This window comes from Lissotriton helveticus, chromosome 1_1, assembly GCF_964261635.1.
Source record: "Lissotriton helveticus chromosome 1_1, aLisHel1.1, whole genome shotgun sequence".
Taxonomy (NCBI): domain Eukaryota; kingdom Metazoa; phylum Chordata; class Amphibia; order Caudata; family Salamandridae; genus Lissotriton; species Lissotriton helveticus.
The window spans coordinates 1575202596-1575220572 of NC_136057.1; the positions used below are offsets into that span (position 1 = coordinate 1575202596).

Sequence of the window (17977 nt, forward strand, 5' to 3'; positions counted from 1 at the left end):
CCCCCAGGGACCCCCAGTATTCAAGGGGAATTAGTTCCCCCTCTGCAAACGGGCCAGGGGGCTGCGTTGCAGAGAGGTGTAATGAGGCCACTCCCCTTTTACACCTCTCTGCAACGCAGTCCCCTGGCACGTTTGCAGAGGGGGAACTAATTCCCCTTGCATACTGGGGGTCCCTGGGGGCCAACTAGCCCACCAAGAACCTCCAGTATGCGCCAGGGGGCTGCGTTGCAGAGAGGTGTAATGAGGCCACGCCCCTTTTTACACCTTAGCATCAGGCCTGGTATGCCAATTTATTCATAGTCTGTGTCTAATTTTCTCAGGCATTTCCAACTCTTTTCAGGCCAATTTTAGACAAGTACATTTTTTAAAGTGTATAGGTTCTGCCAACAACTGTCTTGTTCCGCTCACAAAAAGTCACTTCTTTTTTCTGCTCACAAAAAAATCACTGAAAGTGTCACACTTAAGGCATTGAAATGCCACACATAAAATCTTACACATGCACAGACTTAAAACGTGGCAGCTATGCTTCTAATGTACGGCAGGGGATAATTTATCCATTATATATTGAACTGGATTGGGCTGCTATAGGCTAATCCAACTGCTAGAATCAGGATAGATAGCAGCATGTTGAAACCCAACCACCCACTCTCACCACTACTGCGCTAATTTTGGAGCCTTTAGCATGCAGGTTCAGAGCACACCACCACCAGAGGGGCATATCGTTCTGGTAGATGTCTGTTAATCGTACAATATGCAGACAATATCCTTTTCTAGGTCAAGAAATCAGAAACTAACTTTCCTCTCCCCAGGGTTTCTGATTTTTTTAAAATATGATATGTACTCAGCACTATCGATAAACTGTGATAAAGAAGAATTAGTCCCCCTGACACAGGAGAGGATACGATCGGAGATAGAATACCCAGTACAGTGGTGCACCTGCAAAGTCAAGTACTTAGGTTCCACACATGCCAGGAAAAAGAAGCAGTGTGGCAGAGTGATTTTTGCCTGCCGCTAACAACACTAAAACTACAAGTCAATAATACGTGGTAAAAACTACCTCTATCAATAGTGCGCAGTGTTGCTACTATAAAATGATAACCCTGGGCATGTAGAAAGGTGGATTTAGGTGGAAATCACTTAGCAGCAGCATACTTTGCTAAATACAGGCTGATAAAATCAAGTAACATAGTTCAAGAAAAAGTTTGGGTTGACAAGGGCACCCTACAAATGATTTTGTCAGTGACAAAGCATGAACTGTCATACACAAAGGCCTACTGGAATGTTCAAATGGTTGTTGGGGAGCCTGCTCGTAGACAATTTATCGGAGCAGGTTCCAAAGATAACCTCTCAAATATCCAAAGATATCGGAATAGAGCCTCACACATTCATTTTGACATGATTCATCATCGGTAAGATTATACCACCAGGGCAGACTCACCAAAGGTAGAAATGGGTGTTCCTAAATTAAATCTCACTGAATAAGCAGGGATCTAGGTGAAATGTTGCTATTAAAAATACCTACCGGTGTACCCAAAGGTTTTCTTTACTCGTTGGGTACCTGGGGTATGGATAAAAACTTACTCTGAGGTTTTTATATTGAATATATTTGTTCAACTAAACATCCTGTGCTTATGCCAACATGTTTCGGCCCATTCTAAGAGCCCAATCGGGTCTGGGGCCTTTGTCAGAGCTTGATAAATCTGTCCTTGCCTTTTAATGCAAGCATTCCATGCACACATGTGAGACCTTCCTGTTATTTCTTCTTTGTAGGGTTTTTCTCTATATTTGTTTTCCGAGTCATACCAGCAGCTAGTCGGCGGTCAGAGAGGACACATCCGGTATTTCCTCAGTGCTGCAGCTTTAACGGATGTGTGACTATAAGCTAGCCATTTTAGATAACTGGGACCCCTGCAGACAAGATTGCTTGCTAAGCGCAGGTAAAAATTCAAGTATTTTAGAAACAGACTTAAGCAAGAACGAAAATAAAGAAAAAAAGGTGTAGGCGTACAACAATGCAACTGACTGATGATCAATAAGTTAAAAACAGCTGACAAACAGCAAATCATGTAATATTGAACCAATTCTGTTATTGTTATATCACAAAATATATTTTACTTAGAATACAGTATGTAAAATTGTAGAACACTAATTATCATGATATATTATTTGCATGTATAATGTCCTAGACAATAACCATTCCTTATAGTAAATCATGGAGACATTTAGCGAATAAGAAAACAAGTTACTTACCTGTAACTTTGGTTCCCCAGTATTGGTAACTTTCATAGATTCCCATGCTTTGTATCATTCCCCGTCGTCGGAATGGGAGCCTCGGTAGTATAAAAACCATAGAAACAAAAGAGAAACTTAGGCCTAGGCCTCATCTCATTTTGTATCCTATCACCCTCTTTTTGTAAAAAGAGACCAAACTTTTGCCAGGATCAATCAGAGCAGCCTCACCCTCTGGAACCTTCCTGAGAGAGCTCAGAGCCTCAGATTTTCGTAGCCGTTGTGCAAACCGCCACTAACTCTGTAACCAGGCTGAGCTTTCCCCGGGGAGGCGGGCGGGCGCATGGGAATCTATGAAAGTTACCAATACTGGGGAACCAAAGTTTCAGGTAAGTAACTTGTTTTCTTGCCCCAGTATTGGAGCTTTCATAGATTCCCATGCTTTGTATCAGAGTAGCTAGCAGTAAATTACGAAGAACACATTTTGTACGTACATGGCATCACATAACCATATAAGCAATACATAAAGCATAGCAAAACAAACAAAATGTGCTCACCAGGCTGGAGGGATCGTAGGGAAAGCTCACCTCTCAATGAAAAAGATTCCGCAGGACTGCTTGACCAACAGCCGCGTCGTCTCGTCCTGCAGACTCCAGGCAGTAGTGTTTCGTGAAGGTATGAGTACTGCTCCACGTAGCTGCCCTGCATATGTCCTTAATGGCCACTCCTGAAAAGAGAGCCACTGATGACGCCACTGATCTTGTGGAATGTGCCCTGACTCTTCCATCCAGTGGCTTGCCAGCTTCCTGATGACAGAACTGAATCGCACTGGAGATCCAGCGGGAAATGCCACTCTTTGCCAAAGGCAATCCCTTTCGTGGTGCACTGTAGGACACAAACAACTGAGTCGTCTTCCGAAAAGGACGTGTGCGCTCCAAGTAGAACTTTAAGCATCTCTGAACGTCCAAAGAATGGAGCGTGCGTTCCGCAGGCGTAGAAGGGTGCGGAAAGAAAGATTTCAGAATCAAGGGTTCATTTAAGTGAAACTCCGATGGTACCTTCGGTATAAATTTTGGATTGGTCCGAAGGATAAGAACCTCCTTTTTAAATTGCAAAAATGGATGCACTATGGAGAGTGCTTGAAGCTCACTCACTCGTCTCGCTGATGTGAGAGCCACCAGGAGGGCCAGCTTCCAAGACAAGAACTTTAAGTCTGCTTTGTGCACAGGCTCAAACGTAGCCTTCATGAGTTGCGCCAAGACCAGGTTGAGCTGCCACACTGGTGGAGGAGGACGAACTGGAGGATACATCCGGAATAATCCCTTCAAGAATTGTTTGACAACCCTAGAGGACCATAAGGACGGACCCGAAGAATTGCGTCGATACCTCGATATGGCCGCCAGATGTACCTTTACAGATGAATGTGCCAACCCCGACTTAGCCAGAGATAGTAAATATGGCAACAATTGATGGGGTTGGGAAGTGTAAGGATGGAGACCTTGACGTTGACACCACAGGCAGAATCTTTTCCATTTCGCCTTGTAAGTCTTATTGGTACTTGGTGCTCGGGCATGAGCCAGGACCTCCCGGCATTCCTGAGAGAGTATTAGATGACTGAACTCTCTGTGTTCAGGAGCCACGCTGTCAAGTGGAGTGATGTCGGATCCGGATGGTAAACCTGCCCCTGATTCCTGGACAACAGGGACGGAATGGGTTGGAAGTGAATCGGAGGAGCTCGGGAGAGCCTCAGAAGCTCGGTGTACCAGAATTGTCTGGGCCATGCTGGAGCAATTAGAATCATCTTGCAGGGCTCCGCCTTCAATTTCCTGAGGACTCGAGGAATGAGGGGAATTGGAGGAAAAGCGTAAAAGAATGCGCTGTACCGAGCCATCGAAAGAGCGTTCCCCAGGGACCCCTGATGGTGAACTTTGCTTGCGTAGAACCGGCATTTGGTGTTCTCCGGTGAAGCAAAGAGGTCAATGGTTGGTGTCCCCCAGACTGAGAACACCCTGTCCAGAATGGTTTGATTCAACTCCCACTCGTGAGTCACCTCCGTCTGTCGACTCAAGGCATCCGCCTTGACATTGAGAGATCCCGCCAGGTGTTCGGCTTTCAGAGTGATGTTGTTCAGAATCGCAAAATCCCAAATCCGCGGAGCTTCTGCGGACAGAATCAGCAATTTGGTGCCTCCTTGTTTGTTGACGTAGTGCATGGCCGTCGTATTGTCCGTCCGGACGAGCACTGAATGGTTGCGAACTCTGGGCAGAAAAGCTTGCAAGGCCAACCGAATGGCCGTCAGTTCCAGGAAATTGATATGGCACTGGCGCTGTCCTGGACTCCAGTGGCCACTGACTTGAAGCTCTCGGAGAACTGCACCCCAGCCCTCCAGTGACGCGTCTGTGGTCAGTACCATGGGTGAAGGTGATCTCCTGAATGACAGACCCTGGGCGATATTGCTTTTTAGAAGCCACCATTTGCTCGCCTGTCTCATCGCTGCTGTCACCACCACCTTGTCATTGAATGACCCCTCTGCCTGGCGCCATTGCTTGTCTAGCTCCTCCTGCAGAGGACGCATTCGCAGCCTGCAATGTGGTACCAATGGTATGCAGGATGACATCGACCCGAGAAGGGATTTGTATTGGCGGACAGACAGGAATTGTTTGCGGCAGAGTAGTCAAGCCGAAATCATCAACTTTTGTTGTCGTTCCTCCGAGGGACGAGCTGTACATTGCGTGGTGTCCAACACGGATCCCAGGAATCTGGCCGTTCTGGAGGGCAGCAGGACTGACTTGCGTTCGTTCAGCTGAAGGCCCAGGCAACGGAACAAATGGATGCAAGTTGCCACTGCATGAGAAGTTTCCTCGAAAGATGGTGCCTTGACGAGCCAGTCGTCTAAGTAAGGAAAAATTTCTAAAGATTGTTTCCGAAGAAAGGCTGCAACCGGCGCCAACACCTTGGTGAACACTCTTGGTGCCGACCGAAGGCCGAACGGAAGCACCTTGAATTGAAAATGGCTCTTTCCCACTGTGAAGCGTAGGTATTGTCTGTGAGCTGGATGTATCGGAATACGGAAATACGCGACTTCTAAATCCAGCGACGCCAAGTAGTCGCCTGGATTCAAGAGAGGAAGAATTTCCTGGAGAGTGACCATCCTGAAGGAGAGCTTGACGAGATAGGTGTTGAGCTCCCGCAGGTCTAGGATGGGGCGCCAAAAGTCTATCGTCTTCCGCACGAGGAAGAACCTTGAATAGAAACCCCGGCCCCTCTGGGACAGAGGCACCGGTTCTATCGCTCCCTTGAGGAACAGTTGATGGGCTTCGAGGTGGAGTTGTCCCAAATGTCCCGTGCGGATGGTGCCCGGAGCTCTTGTCGGAGGAAGGTCTTGGAACTCCAACACATGGCCACTCTCTACAATTTTGAGGACCCATTGGTCCGATGTTATTGATCTCCAGTTCTCCAGACACAGAGAAATCCTGCCCCCCACTGATGTGACTAGGAGGGAAGGAACAGTAGGTAGAGCCGGAAAGCCGCTATTGACGCTTGGTGTTGTCACGTCCCTGCCGGGTCTGACGGCCCCACGGCTGATGGCGAGAGAAAGACGCCGATTGTCCCTGGCGCTGATTGGAGTACTGGGGCTTATAGGACTGAGAAGGCTGAGAGGAATATCTCTGTTGGTTCCCTCTGTATGATGTAAGTCCTCTGCCTCGTGCGCCCCTAAAGGGGACTTTCCGGTAGGTGAGGGACCCTAAGGCCTTTGCAGTGTCCGTGTCCTTTTTGATATTCTGCAGAGCATCGTCCACGTGCTTGCCAAACAGCATGTCCCCATCGAATGGTAGATCCAGGATCCTATTCTGGACCTCCTGGCGAAACCAGGTGGCTCTCAACCAGCCCTGGCGTCGTAGTACTGCCGAGCCAGCCAAGGCTCGAAATGCCGTGGAAGCAATGTCCATTGCACAGTCTATAACCTCAGCAGAAGACTTTTCCCCCTCTATAAGCACCTTCTTGGCTTCCTCCTTTGTGGGTTCTGGTAACTGCTCCACGAAGGGTTCCATGTCGCACCACATCTGTCGGTCGTATCGGCCGAGGATGGCAAGAGCATTTGACGCTCTAACAAGCAAGCTGGCCATTGAGGAAAACCGCTTCCCCACGTTATCTAGGCGTCGACCGTCCTTATCCGGTGGTGTGGTCAAAGGTGTGGACGGGTTCTTGGACTTGCTTTGAGCCGCCTGAGAGATGACTGAATCAGGCTTCGGCTGACCAAGAAGGCAAGCAGGACTGCCGTCCGGAGCCTTATACTTCTTTTCCAGCCGCGGGAGGACTGGAATCACCGTGGCCGGATTTTGCATAATTTTCATCCCTTCCTCCCATACATGTGCAATGATGGGAATAGACTTGACCGATCTCCGGTGTTGTTCCTTAAAGTCATAAAGGAAACATTCCGATTCTTCTCTCGAAATCGGCAATCCAAATCTTTTAGCTGCCCTTTCCATCAGGTGATGAAAACCCCCTATATCCACAGGAGGGGAGATGGACGTGTCACGACCAACAGCGTCCGGATCTTGTGGCCCACTGTCTCCTTGATCCAAATCCGGGTCTTGCAACGGATCAACCAAGGGATCCACCTGTATCGCCTCCTCATCCGAAGAGGTATCCTGTTGGACATCATGAAAGGGTGCGGGATCCGGAGTGGGGACTCGGACCGCAGGTGCAACCGCTGGTGGCGAGGGGTGTGCCACTGGAAGACCAATAGCCTGCTGCACTTGTGACTGTGTAGGAACTGCAGACTGTCCAGAAGGTTCCGACGGAAACCTTTTCCGATAATCCTGCAGCATCAGCTGCAGGTCAGATATGAGCGAAGAGGGCATGGCTACCATGCCCTGGCCCAAACTCGGAGCATGTCTCTCTTCCCGAACATATGGATACGACTGCTGGCCACCCGCATGTTCGTAACACTCCTCCGTGTCTGTCTCCTGCATCTTGACGTTCAAGTCAGAGGGACTATAGGCAGGACCATAATCATCGTCCTCAACTTCAACTTCATCCTCCTCAGATTCATCGTCTAGAAGCATAGTAGGAAGATGCGGAGAGACCCGTCGCGGAGAAGTCATCTCCGGTGTAATCTTCATCTTCTGCGTCGAAAAAGGCATCTTTTGCCCCATCGACGGTCCCGTCGACGATGCCGTCGTCGACGGTGTAGCAGTCGTCGACGAAGATGTCAACGGAATGGTCGACGGTACCATCGCTTTCGTCGACGCCGGTCTCGTCGTCGACGGAACCACCGTCGACGGCTTCGTAGACGAACTCGTCGTCATCAACATCGTCGTCGAGGTGGTGGTCGTCGTCGACGTAGTTCTCGTCGACACCGCTGCCATCGACAGTACCTTGCTTGCCGTCGTCGACGTGGAAGATGTTAGCGCCGACGAACTGGGGACCTTGAATGACGACGAAGTCATCGTGGAGGGCGCTACCGTCGACGAGCCCGTCGACGGAGCCACAGAAACGGTGAGAACTTTAACTGAAGAAACGGTCGACGACGTACCTGGTGTTTTCGTCGTCGACGGGCGCTGTTTCTTTTCCGGCCCAGGTCCTGAAGTGACTGAAGAGTGTTTGTCACTAGAGTTGGCCTTTTTGGACGGAGGGGGAGACAGAGGAACCTCCTTCATGTCCTTTAAAGCTGCACTCACTCCAGCAGCCTGTCCCTGCCTCTCCTTTACACTTCCGTGAGGAGATTGAAGGGGACCAGCCCTCTCAGACCTATCAGAGATCTTGTGAGGGGCCTGAAGGGAGGGCTGAGATGTAGAAGATCCTGGAGGAGACCTACCCCTCTTCCTCGATCTGTGAGAGGAAGCACAAGACGTGGAATCTTCCTCCTCCGAAGAGAGCACCTCCTTGCGAGTCTTCATTTTTTGAAGCCAGGTTAACAGACGACCTTCCCTGTCCCGAAGAGTCTTGTTGGAGAAGGTTCTGCAGATCTTGCACTCTGTGGCCTTGTGGTCAGGATATAAGCAGTAAATACAATTGTCATGCTTATCCTCCACAAAAAGACGTTTTTTCCCACAAGAGGCACAGGCCCTGAACAAGGCCTTCTTCTCCTTGTCAGACATGTTGATCCAGTAGAAACTTGAAGAAATCCAGAAGTAGAATGAAAAGCTGAGCAGAGCTCAGTGGAGACTCCCTAGCACAACGTGCGGTAGAAAAATCTGAGGCTCTGAGCTCTCTCAGGAAGGTTCCAGAGGGTGAGGCTGCTCTGATTGGTCCTGGCAAAAGTTTGGTCTCTTTTTACAAAAAGAGGGTGATAGGATACAAAATGAGATGAGGCCTAGGCCTAAGTTTCTCTTTTGTTTCTATGGTTTTTATACTACCGAGGCTCCCATTCCGACGACGGGGAATGATACAAAGCATGGGAATCTATGAAAGTTCCAATACTGGGGCAAATTATTGCTATTCAGTCTCCAAATGATGGGGACATATGACTGGAAATGGAAAGCATTAATAAATTGAAAAAAGATTCGTTATCGATTTATCTCGTGGTGTGAATCGCTTTATGCGCGTTTCGGCGGAAGTGCCTTCATCAAGAAGCTGTCGTATCTTTCAAGGACTAGAGCCATGGGGTTGTAAGTGTTAAAAAGACCTCTGGCCAGCACCACCCTCCAGAGACCGTATGACTCAGAAAACAAAAATGGAGGAAAACACTGCAAGGAAGAAATAACAAGAATGGTGAGAGCCTCCTGTGCTTATGCATGTTGGCATAAGCACAGGAGGTTTAATTGAAGTATATTCAGTATAAAAATCATTGTGATGATGAAGCCCATATTTCACAGGGACTCTACAAAGACCTCTAAAATATTTTCTATACTTGTCAGGTAAATATGGGTTTTTATTTCATAGCATGTCGTGCAATAAAAGCAACCAAATGAGATATAAATAGTTTATATGAAGATGCACAGAGTATAATCTATTTATTGCCACTGTTGATTGTGGGGAAGGGCCATGTCAACAATGGAAATAAATAGTAATATTACACCCAGTAGATCTACAAGTACAGTTGATGTCATGCTGATTTTTTTCATGTGCTGCACTTGTAAATAAATAAAAAAATAAAGGTGTTTAACAATGACCAGAATATTAAATCTGTCCATTGATCTAACATCACAATAACTACAGCTTGTGAATTGGTTTCTCTTTTACAGTGATTCTAGAATGGCATCTGTTCTATGAGGTATTAAGCAGTGTTCCCCACGAGTCGTTTACACACTACTATTGAAATTACATCATGCACTATAGTAATAAAGAGCAAGTTACTTACCTTTGGTAACGCTTTTTCTGGTGGATACAGTATCTGCGTCTGGATTCATCACCTTTTGAATTATCCCAATGCGCAGCATTCCATGGAAACTTTTCTCCTCAGCTCTCCCACATCGACGAGGATGCCACAACGGTTGGGCTCAACACGCAACTCGGCGTGGCGTCATCGGAGCCATAAGAAGACCTTGTCGGCGTGCTGACATCAGTTCCACCCATTTCTTCCGTGCCTTCAGGTCGAACCGACAACATTTTCACAAGTATATACAGTATACACACTCAACCAAACCTGAAAATTCTTGTTCATAGACATTTGCCAATGCCAACTATCTCAAGATTCCAGCAATAATTTGCATAAAATACACATTGATTACTTTTCGGTATAAGCAGATAGGCAACGGGTAGGCAGGTGGGGCAGTGAGGAATCCACAGGTAGATACTGTATCCACCCGAAAAAGTGTTACCAAAGGTAAGAAACTTGTACTTCTGATAGATGCATCTGCCTGTGGATTCATCACCTTTTGAATTGAATCCTGCAGGAGAAAAACCATCCAAAGGAACTCGACCTTCTAAAGGCTACAACGTCGTTGATAACATCGGCGTAGGAAGAGGCCAACTCCCTGTAGCCAAAAGCATGAAGGGCAGGAATGGTGCCTGGGGAAATTGAGGGGGAAATCGTCCCAGGGAAAATGTTAATGAACCCATGAGGCCAGCAAGCACACGCAGCACTCGCAAACAAGCTGAATATAGTATGTAAAAAATGCAATGGATCCAATCCCGGAATGCAGGGTATGCCGGCTCCGGAACACCAGACTCAGGAGCCGCTCGTGGAGGCACCAAATTCGGCTCTGGCATTGATGATCCAGGAGCCGGAGGTGGAGTTGCTGACCTCGGTATTGGAAGAGGCTTAACGTCCCTTTGAGGAGTCACAACTCTCAAAGCCATTCCATTGTGATGTCCTATTCGAAGTGGGAGAGCTGAGGAGAGAAGTTTCTGTGGAATGCTGCGCATTGGGATAATTCAAAAGATGAGGAATCCACAGGCAGATGTATCCATCAGAATATGATTATATACGTTTATTGGTTTGTGTCCAAATAACTTGTTTTTGGGCCATCTTTATTTTGCCGAGAATAGCATATTATATAGATCTATATATATATATCTATATATATATATATATATATATATATATATATATATCTATATATATATATATATATATATATATATATATATATATATATATATATATATATATATATATTTTATCCAAAGCGCAAAAGCATAGCTCTCTTTCTCGGACATTTATTAGCCTGCCCAGGAAGAAGAGGTTGTTACCTCGAAACGCGTCGGCATAAGGGGCACAAGAAGTAATGACCGAATTGAATTGGTTTGTTTGCCTTGATTAAATAAACCTCACGGTTTCAACAGCAGTCGAGTGTGTTTAGGAATGCTTTTGGGCTTTGGGTAAAAAAAAAATATATATATATATATGTGTGCGTATTTTTTGCGTTTATTTTTTGTTTAACATATATATATATATATACATGAGAAAAACAAACAGCTTCTTCTGGAGCACTGGAACCCGTGGAAGTTGGCGCAAATGCCGGCGAAGCAGTCCGGTTAAATTAATATATCCAAAGTCTCTCACAAAGTGAATTCCTTGCGCTCTCGGACAAGAAGGCAAAGGGGGTCAGAATAGTTAATGATGCAGTTTATTGCACAACGCGTTTCAGCAAAGAAAGCCTTGTTCACGTGCAACCTCATACAGGAGAACACCAAGTATAAATAAAGTTTTACTGTGCTGTAGACTCATAATCAACAAAAAGGTAGGACTGGCAAAGAAACACAACTTGTTTTTTGGCAGACATGTTGGAATGGTCAAAAGAAACGTAAATGGTTAGGAGGTACCTAATTATTAATTGTTAATATAATACACGAAAATCCTCAAATGTTCATGCCAAATGCAAATAGAAAATTCCAAAAAATTAATTTCAATTATTCAATTTTTAAACAAACATTGTTCCGGAAAAAAGCATGTGACATTGTCAGATACACACTCCTGTGATAACAAAGTGGCATAGTAAGGAAAACAGTATTAAAAAAAATTATTGCAGCATATTCCTCAAAGTCAGCACGTGTCCCCCTTGTCATGGATATAGGTGTCACATCGGTACATGCAGACAGCCATCGGCTGCGTTAAAAAATATACTACGGATTTGTCTGTAGCAATCTACACAAAAGTAAGTTGCAGCCTGAATGCGCTGGAGAGAAACGTTTAAATACAATGATAGCAGCGCCAGATGCTATGTTTGGTATTAGGAAGAAAGAACATGGGTTAAGCATAAAAAGTAAAATACAATATAATGCATGTCATGGATCTCATCCACAAGATGTTAAAGTCTGCAAGGGCCATCAACGACAAAAAAAGGGTATCCTCTGAGGTAAATATGTCATGCCTAGTTGCGGGTGATGACTAAAGGAGAGTGCTGCTGAGTCAGTGCCACAGTCATCCCAAACGTGATTTTCAGTCAATACCGAGGTATCTTATCTGCCCAATAATGTGATGGTATAGGGATTGCCATAGTCTTTCATAAAGAGGATACCCTTTTTTTGTCGCTGATGGCCCTTGCAGACTTTAACATCTTGTGGATGAGATCCATGACATGCATTATATTGTATTTTACTTTTTATGCTTAACCCATGTTCTTTCTTCCTAATACCAAACATAGCATCTGGCGCTGCTATCATTGTATTTAAACGTTTCTCTCCAGCGCATTCAGGCTGCAACTTACTTTTGTGTAGATTGCTACAGACAAATCCGTAGTATATTTTTTAACGCAGCCGATGGCTGTCTGCATGTACCGATGTGACACCTATATCCATGACAAGGGGGACACGTGCTGACTTTGAGGAATATGCTGCAATAATTTTTTTTTAATACTGTTTTCCTTACTATGCCACTTTGTTATCACAGGAGTGTGTATCTGACAATGTCACATGCTTTTTTTCCGGAACAATGTTTGTTTAAAAATTGAATAATTGAAATTAATTTTTTGGAATTTTCTATTTGCATTTGGCATGAACATTTGAGGATTTTCGTGTATTATATTAACAATTAATAATTAGGTACCTCCTAACCATTTACGTTTCTTTTGACCATTCCAACATGTCTGCCAAAAAACAAGTTGTGTTTCTTTGCCAGTCCTACCTTTTTGTTGATTATGAGTCTACAGCACAGTAAAACTTTATTTATACTTGGTGTTCTCCTGTATGAGGTTGCACGTGAACAAGGCTTTCTTTGCTGAAACGCGTTGTGCAATAAACTGCATCATTAACTATTCCGACCCCCTTTGCCTTCTTGTCCGAGAGCGCAAGGAATTCACTTTGTGAGAGACTTTGGATATATATATACATATAGGTATATTTTAGATTCCAAGTCATCATTCACTGTGTTGTTTCCTGTGTCTTTTCATGAACATAGGCAGTCTATCGTTTGATGTCTTATCCTAGCGGCATTTCTTACTGTTTCTCATTTGCGGTCAGGCTGCAGTGGAGTTGGAAACGCTGCACAGCTTAGTGGCCCTGATGGTGTTCCCCACTACGCCGAGGCTGACATTGTGAATCTTCAAGGTGTAACCGGCAGCAACACATACTCCGTGCCTGCTATCACCATGGATCTCCTGAGCGGAAAAGACGTAGCTGTAGAAGAGTTCCCAAGGAAGCTTTTAACATTCAAAGAGAAGCTTGGAGAAGGACAGTTTGGGGAGGTTAGTTGTTTTTTTGTGCTTTTTTTTTTTAATGTTTTTTGCTTTTACTGAGGATTAGTGATTTGTGCTCCATTGCCAAAAAAGAGATGTGAAAGATGTATTTTTTGCACAACTGGACTATGCCACTCTGCAGAAACTTTTAGGAATAAATAACATTACAGAGGAATCATTATGAAGATAAGTAGTAATTACAAGTTTTGTTTTTATGTCAGATTAATAGAAATATAAGTAACACTAATCATAAATGTTGGATTTCACTACTAGGAAAAAACCCCAAAACAAAGTCCTTTAATAATAAAGAGGTGAAGGCGTTATGAGGCACAAGGGTTTCTTTCTGGGTTTAGAAAAGAGCACAGGTTTGGAGTTCAGATCACGTGTGGGATAGAGTTGGGATTTGTATGGGTGAGTGTGTTTAAGGTCCTTTTACTTCATAAAGTAATTTGATAAAGAAATGCTGTTATTGCAGTCTATCTGATTAAATACTTGGAGGATTTTTAATACTGGGTTCTTCATGAGTATTCTTTAGTATGATCTAGATCCTTTCTAGATTTGACTCAAAGTCAGGGGGAGTCTTCTTGTTTGCTCGGCGAACTCTTGCTGCCCTATTTGCTGCCTTTTCATTTGGGGCATTACTGTCACCCTACCTGCTGCTATTTCATCCAGGTGCACACGCCGTCAGTCCTGCCACATCGACCCGCCTCCCGCCGCCGCACACTCACGACACCCAGGTGCGGCCGCTGTGCGGAGAGCGGGCCCGTGGGACTCCAACTCCCAGCAGCCCATGCGGCCGGAAGCCACTCACGAGGCTATCGCGCCAGGAGGCACATAGAAACCAGCATCACCCACCGCTCCGCGGGAGCGCGCGGGCAGCGCCGGGCTAAGCCCGGGAAAGGGCAGGCCGTCTATAGCCGTCCACGGCAGTACAAGGCTGGGCTGGGCCATTCCCCTTGCATCTAACTCCTGGACCTGTCGCATAAGACTTGAATACTACTTCCACATATTGTTAAGTAATTCGGTTTGGAAAACGTGGCCATAGTCCTCTTGCGTACTATTGACTATAGTTATTTGTAACTGACCTTCATTGTGAGGTTACCCCTCATTTTGCATTTTTTCATCTTGTTCTACTTGTAGTTTCGTAAAAGTGCATTTGTACATTGGATTATGACCCCCTTCTCTAAATAGAGGTAGGAAATCAGGGGTGGGTGGATCACTGAGAGGCACACTGGATCTTTATATAACTAGGGCCGCATCAGCTGTCGAACGTGAGATTGCCATTACAGAACGGCGTTTATCCAGAGTATCTACAGAGGTAACGCTCTTCACTAGGCAATATACAGAGGGCTAAAACTCCACCTGCTAGTACTATTGAAACAGATCGAATAGCTTTTATTAGCCCCCCCCCACAGTTACGAGCCTCTACAGATCGAAATATAGACAAGTCTTCTGTAGATTTATCCCTTGAAATTATTCCTGATGAGTTATTACCTACGATATCTCCCTTACAATCCGGAAGTCTAAAATCACATACACCTTTAACTGGGCCAGGACAGAAAAATAAAAAAAGGAAGCAGGGAGGGAATATCCACAACGGAAGGAGGGCAAAAACCTTAAAGGTCTGTCAAGTCCCCCAGTACACCACTAAAAAGTTGACTCGGGACCCAGTACCAGACAGTCTTCCCTTATCGTCGGATTCTGCTAAAGAATTAACGATGTGTATGGAGCAACTAATGAAATACCTAATGCTGCCACTGATAGAGAGGGTTAAAAGAATGTCCACACAATTGGGGATCATAGAACAATCCCTTACATCGAATACTGATCTAATTAAGGAACATATAAACACTAGAAAATCTCAATCCTGTGGTAACACGCCCTCTCCCCTGCCATTAGTTGAGAAACCACACGATAAAGATCCTCCAGCAGTAATACAGGTATTCTCGAAGAGTCCCCAAAAAACAGATAAGCCCCTTAAAAGCTTGGAGGGAGAGAGAGAGGCTAGACAGGATAGAAATCCATCGAAATCCCAATCAATCGCAATTAGGCCATCCTCATCCACCGTGCATGCAAGGGGAAACCACCAATCATTGACTTACCACCAGAGGCCGCCCCCTATGTGGTGATATTGACGGGAATCCCAGAACTGAAGATTGGTCAACTAGAGGGGTACCAACAGCTTAAAAATTAAGTGATACACTGGTTAAGTTGCAATAGGCCTCTACCCACACACATTAACGGTGACATTCTCCATGTTAGGAGAGTTGGCTGGCTGGGTCGTAGACCAAAGGATATAGGTGGGGATCTCATTATTATTAATTTTAAGGACCGTAGAGTGACTAGACACATGGGGGATTGGTATAGTGAGCAGGGAGAGAGTACAATTTCAACCCGGGACTTAAGCTACTTTTACCCTCAATCATTGTTGGGGCATCCATCAAGTGCCTGTCCCTTATACGTCCGTAACAGTGAAATCCCTGGCTTTGGTTTCCCTACTCTCAATCGCTTCTCCACGCTGTCTGGCCTGGAAGGAGTAGATTGACGTACTAAGCAGGTTTCTGGGAACATTCATGATATAAAACAACCAGGTCCTTTGGCAATCAAAATGGGGAATAATCCCCTATCAAGGGGTTCTAGTAACCAACCCATGGTATTAACCGACGGGAAAGAGGTGACACTTTATGGTAATTCAATTATTAATCCTGCCAGGTTATCGGAAATACCATTACTGACTAATAAGGGCAGAATTACAACGACACCTGATATAAGGGAAGTTCCATTAATGGAACATGCCGAATCACTACAGGAAAATACCTCTGTTAAAACTGGAACACCAATGAAGGTATTGTTTTGGAACATAGCAGGTTTACGGTCTAAAGTAGAAAATGGTACCGGGCCACATTTTTTTACAGAAATCAAATATAATATGTCTCCAGGAGACATGGACCACGTGTGTAATACATCTGCTAGGCTATAAAACATATTTTTCGCCCGCGCTACCTGCTGCATCTGGCAGAGCGAAAGGTGGTTTAAACATCTACATCTCAAACCTAATAGGACATTTGAAAATAACTGTAGTGGCTCTAGAGGCAAATGTTCAAATACTGAGTATGCATTTTGGTAATGGGGAGACCGTTCTCCTAGTAAACTTTTACAATAACCTACCGACTCTTGAACTATTGACCACACTGAGACAGTTGCGCCTCCAATTAACCGCATTGACAAAGGCTTCACTTGTAGGAGCCACTATCATTTGGGGGGGCGATTTTAATCAACATCCTTGTCAATATAGTGACTGGAATGGGTGCGGGTTAATCGATGAACATGATGATCCCATAGCCCACTTTTCCCACTCAGGTCTCGGTATCACCTTAAATGACACACTACTAGAACTGGACCGAATTATTGCTAATAAAAGGAATCCAGGAACTCAGCGGTTGGACGCGACATTCATAGGGAGAGACAGGCTCTTGACTATTGATTTAATTTTAATATCAAATACGGTGGGCAATCGCGTAAGGGGGTTCAAAACACATATCACTGCTATGAGCGACCATTGCGCCCTCAGCATAATATTTTTCCCTCTTTATGAATATCGCACACAAAGTATAGCCAGCGCTCTTAAGCAAAACACCTTGTACCTTGATAAATTAAATGGCTACTCTCTAAAATGGGAGAAAGTCGACCCGGTAGATATTACTAGGAGAGTCTTAAAAATGGAGTATTCATCTATCCTGAAATGCTTAGATCCGGTCACTTCGGATGTCGAACTCCTAAGTAACTTTGGGGCGGTCCTTAAAGCAATTAAAAACGTACTGTTCGTAAAGTCAAAGAATACGCACCCCAAAAAAAATAGGATGGTTCAACCACAGATGCTCGGCAGCGCACTCTAAATTAAAAAAAACCGTTGCATAAACCGGATAGGGTACCCCAGGAAATAACAACTTTGAGGAGGGATTATAACTCAGCCCTAAAGGACAGGAAAGATGAGCTGAAATCGGCCCTTTGGAATCAATTGCATAAAAGTAGTAGAAACAAAAACAGCTCTGCTTTTTGGGCCGTGATTAAATCTCCATTTTTATCTGACCAAAAAGATCTACCAACTATTGAGGTAGCAATCGATGAAGGGGCATGGGTAGGCCACTTTTCAAAAATCTTCAGTGACGGCCCATGCGATAAGGCTAGGCAAGGACTTATAATTCCGGTACCTCCAGGGATTTCCTATCCCCTCAAAACAGATATAACCATCACTGAGGTTGTTGCGGCCCTAAAGGTCAGTAAAAACAGTAAAGCCCCTGGCCCCGATGGGTCCCTATAGATCTTTGTAAATCGAACCTAGATCTGTGGGCCCCAATCCTGACGAGGGTTTTTAACGCTGCCTGCGAGGTAGGTTTAATGGACTCATGGTCCAAATTAATCATGGTCCCCATTTTTAAAAAAGGGGACCGCCAGGACGTATCGTGTTATCGTCCAATTTCATTATTGGACTCCCTGGGTAAAGTGGCGGGTAGAATTATCCTAGAACGCCTTCAGGGATGAGGGGACGATGGCAGGATCCTCTCGGACATCCAGTTTGGGTTCCGGGAGGGTTTCGAGACCATTGAACAGGCCCCAAACCTGACATTGTTGCTGGGAAAATATGTAAGTGCAAAGGTGGGCAGTATCTACATGGTTTATGTGGA

The 17977-nt window shown here is 45.2% G+C and overlaps 1 protein-coding gene across 3 annotated transcripts in view; it reads left to right on the forward strand.

Moving 5' to 3' along the window:
• DDR2 (discoidin domain receptor tyrosine kinase 2) overlaps positions 1-17977 on the forward strand; it is a 795992-nt gene that overhangs the window by 547999 nt on the left and 230016 nt on the right. For all 3 annotated transcript variants that reach the window (XM_078687193.1, XM_078687208.1, XM_078687202.1), the window contains one exon: positions 13078-13301. In XM_078687193.1, the coding sequence (XP_078543319.1) occupies positions 13078-13301 (224 nt within the window). The remainder of the gene's footprint in view (positions 1-13077; positions 13302-17977) is intronic.